The 2,709-nt window shown below is 37.7% G+C and overlaps 1 protein-coding gene across 1 annotated transcript; it reads left to right on the forward strand.

The window, feature by feature from the left end:
- Nucleotides 1-717: 717 nt before the first annotated feature.
- On the forward strand, nt 718-1,684 carry LOC124249572 (olfactory receptor 10X1-like). The gene is given in 2 exon segments (XM_046680637.1): nt 718-830; nt 832-1,684. Coding segments are annotated over 2 exon segments (930 nt in total). The 5' UTR covers nt 718-753.
- The last annotated feature ends 1,025 nt before the right edge of the window (nt 1,685-2,709 follow it).

The raw sequence follows: 2,709 nt of genomic DNA on the forward strand, positions 1-2,709 counted from the left end.
TGCCAAGCTTGGTGTTGAAGAAATGGGAACAATCTCAATTGCCAGCTGCACTATGCTTGGATAAACGTTCTGTTTATCAATACAGGAACATATTCTATTTAATCACTACTTATCCTAGGGGTCCTGGGATGTATCTTCTTTCTTTATCCTCAGAGTGGAGGAAGGGGAGCATGTTCTTTCTTTCCTTTAATATTACCAGATCTAAATATCCTCTCTCAGAAGAAATAATGACTTTAGACTTCTCTAATAATTGTAAGCCATTGTTTATCTTTTGTTCCCTAATTATTATGTCAACTATCAAACTTCACTCAGTAGATATTTACAGATCATACATTACATGAAAGTTGCCATGTTGAACCTTGACCCTGTTTGTCTATTAGCTATGTGGTAATTTTTTCAGCATTCAGAATCTGATTCAAATCTGGCTTCTTAATACACCCGCATCTCCTTCATCTGGATATCAATTAGAATATTTCCCCTATTATATTAAAAGCCAATAAAATTCTTAAAAAAATAGTCCAGAAAAAGTCTTCTTGTGACATAACCAATCAGTAATTGGTTACTGAATAAACAGGAAGTGAATGAATTAAAAATTAGGAAACACGTCACCTACATATATATGGTGTTTTGCTAAACTAAATTAAAAAAGCACTTGGTAACTGATCATTTTTCTTACCCACATCACAATTTTCAAAGCATACTGAGGGGTAAATATTTACTTGCTGTTTCTTTCAGATACTAAACATTCAAACAATGAAGATCAACCAGACAATCCTGCAGGAATTCGTTCTCATTGGCTTTTCTGTTTACCCACATGTACAGACATTCCTCTGTGGTCTTCTTTTGCCTCTACCTTCTCACTCTCACAGGTAACCTGGCCATCATAGGTCTTACTTGGTTGGACAGAGCTCTCCACAACCCCATGTACCTCTTCCTCAGTGCACTCTCCTTCTCTGAGACCTGCTACACACTGACCATCATCCCCAAGATGCTGGCAGATCTTCTGGCCAAAAGTAGAAGCATTTCAGTCATAGGTTGTGGCTTGCAGATGTGTTTCTTCTTGGGACTTGGTGGCACTAATTGTGTCATCATTACGTTGATGGGCTATGATCGCTTCCTGGACATCTGCAACCGTCTCAGATATCCAGTGCTTATGACCAACATGGCGTGTGGACAACTTGTGGCCTCTGCTTGGGCTGGAGGATTCTTTATCTCTCTGATAGAGACTGCACTGATATTCAAGGGTTCTTTCTGCAGCCCCAAACTTGTCAAACACTTCTTCTGTCATATGCGGGTAGTTGTGAGGCTGAACTGTCTAGACACTGACCTCATAGAATTGATTATAACTGTGATCTCAATGTCAGGTTTGCTGGTCACCTTCCTGCTCAACATCCTCACTTATGTTTTCATTCTTTCCACTGTCCTCAAGACCCCTTCAGCTGAGGGTAAACAGAAGGCATTTTCTACGTGTGCCTCCCACATCACAGTGGTCATCATCCACTTTGGTTTTGCCTCTATTGTTTATCTGAAGCCTGAAGGCTCAGGGGGAGATGAGACACTGATAGAAGTTCCTTACACTGTCATTACCCCATTCCTAAACCCCCTCATTTTCAGCCTCAGGAATAAGGACATGAAGACTGCTTTTAGAAAGGTATTTGCAAAGACAAGATCCTTTAAAAAATAGTTTTGGATTATTGCTGCATGATTGAATGTCCTTAGAAGTCAGTGAAGCATCTACACTATGACATCTGGAGGAGCCTGTACCATTAATCTTTTTCTGGAGATTGGCAGATGGATATCAAGTGACTGAGTCTGGGACCTACCTAAGTTATCACAATCATCTACTCAGCCTGTTAAGGAAGTTGTCTAATTCTTCTTCTTGATTGTTGATATATAAGGACTTAGTACTGCCATTTATCTTTTGTTTTCTGAAAGTTCTGTATTTCCCTTGTTTCTTGTCCAAAGTATTTCCACCTGCCAATTCAGTTTGACGATTCTTTATGATGGTTTTCTCAGTTTACTCTTTATTTATCATTTGTGTCTCTATTCTGATTTTTTCTTTAGAGGCTACCATGATATTTATATAAAAAGATCTCAGACAAAATAGTCCATTTTCTGATAGCATCTTATGTCCTTAGCCTAAGCAGGTTCTACATCTTTCCTCTTCCCCATCTAAGTTATTGTTGTTACTCCATTTTGTGTTGTGAGTTTGTGTTATTGTTATTCCATTTTGTGTTGTGAGTTTCTGATTAAAATGAAGTGATTATAGTTATTTTCAATGCTTTCTTTCCCTTTATCTTTAATTTATAATTAAGTGTTTGTTAACCTGTGATGATATAGATCTGCAAATTTCTGATTTTGTCTTTATAGTTATCTCCTTATTCAAGGCTTTGTAAACCCTTTCTCTCTCTCTCTCTCTTTTTTTTTTTTGATATGAGGGCCTTCTTTATCATTCTCGTAGAGGGGGTCTTGTGTCAATGAACTATCTCATCTTTTGTTTCTCTGGAAAGTTTTTTTTTTCTCCATCATATCTGAAGGATAGCTTCACTCAATGGATTATTCTTGGCTGAAAGTTTTTGTCTTTCAGTATTTTGAATCTATCATACCACTCTATCCAGGCCTATAAAGTTTCTGCTGAGAAATCCACTGAGAGACTGATAGGCAGTCCTTTGTAGATTATTTTCTTCTGCCTTGTCACCCTTAATATTT

The sequence above is a fragment of the Equus quagga genome, chromosome 13 (assembly GCF_021613505.1).
Source record: "Equus quagga isolate Etosha38 chromosome 13, UCLA_HA_Equagga_1.0, whole genome shotgun sequence".
Taxonomy (NCBI): Eukaryota; Metazoa; Chordata; class Mammalia; order Perissodactyla; family Equidae; genus Equus; species Equus quagga.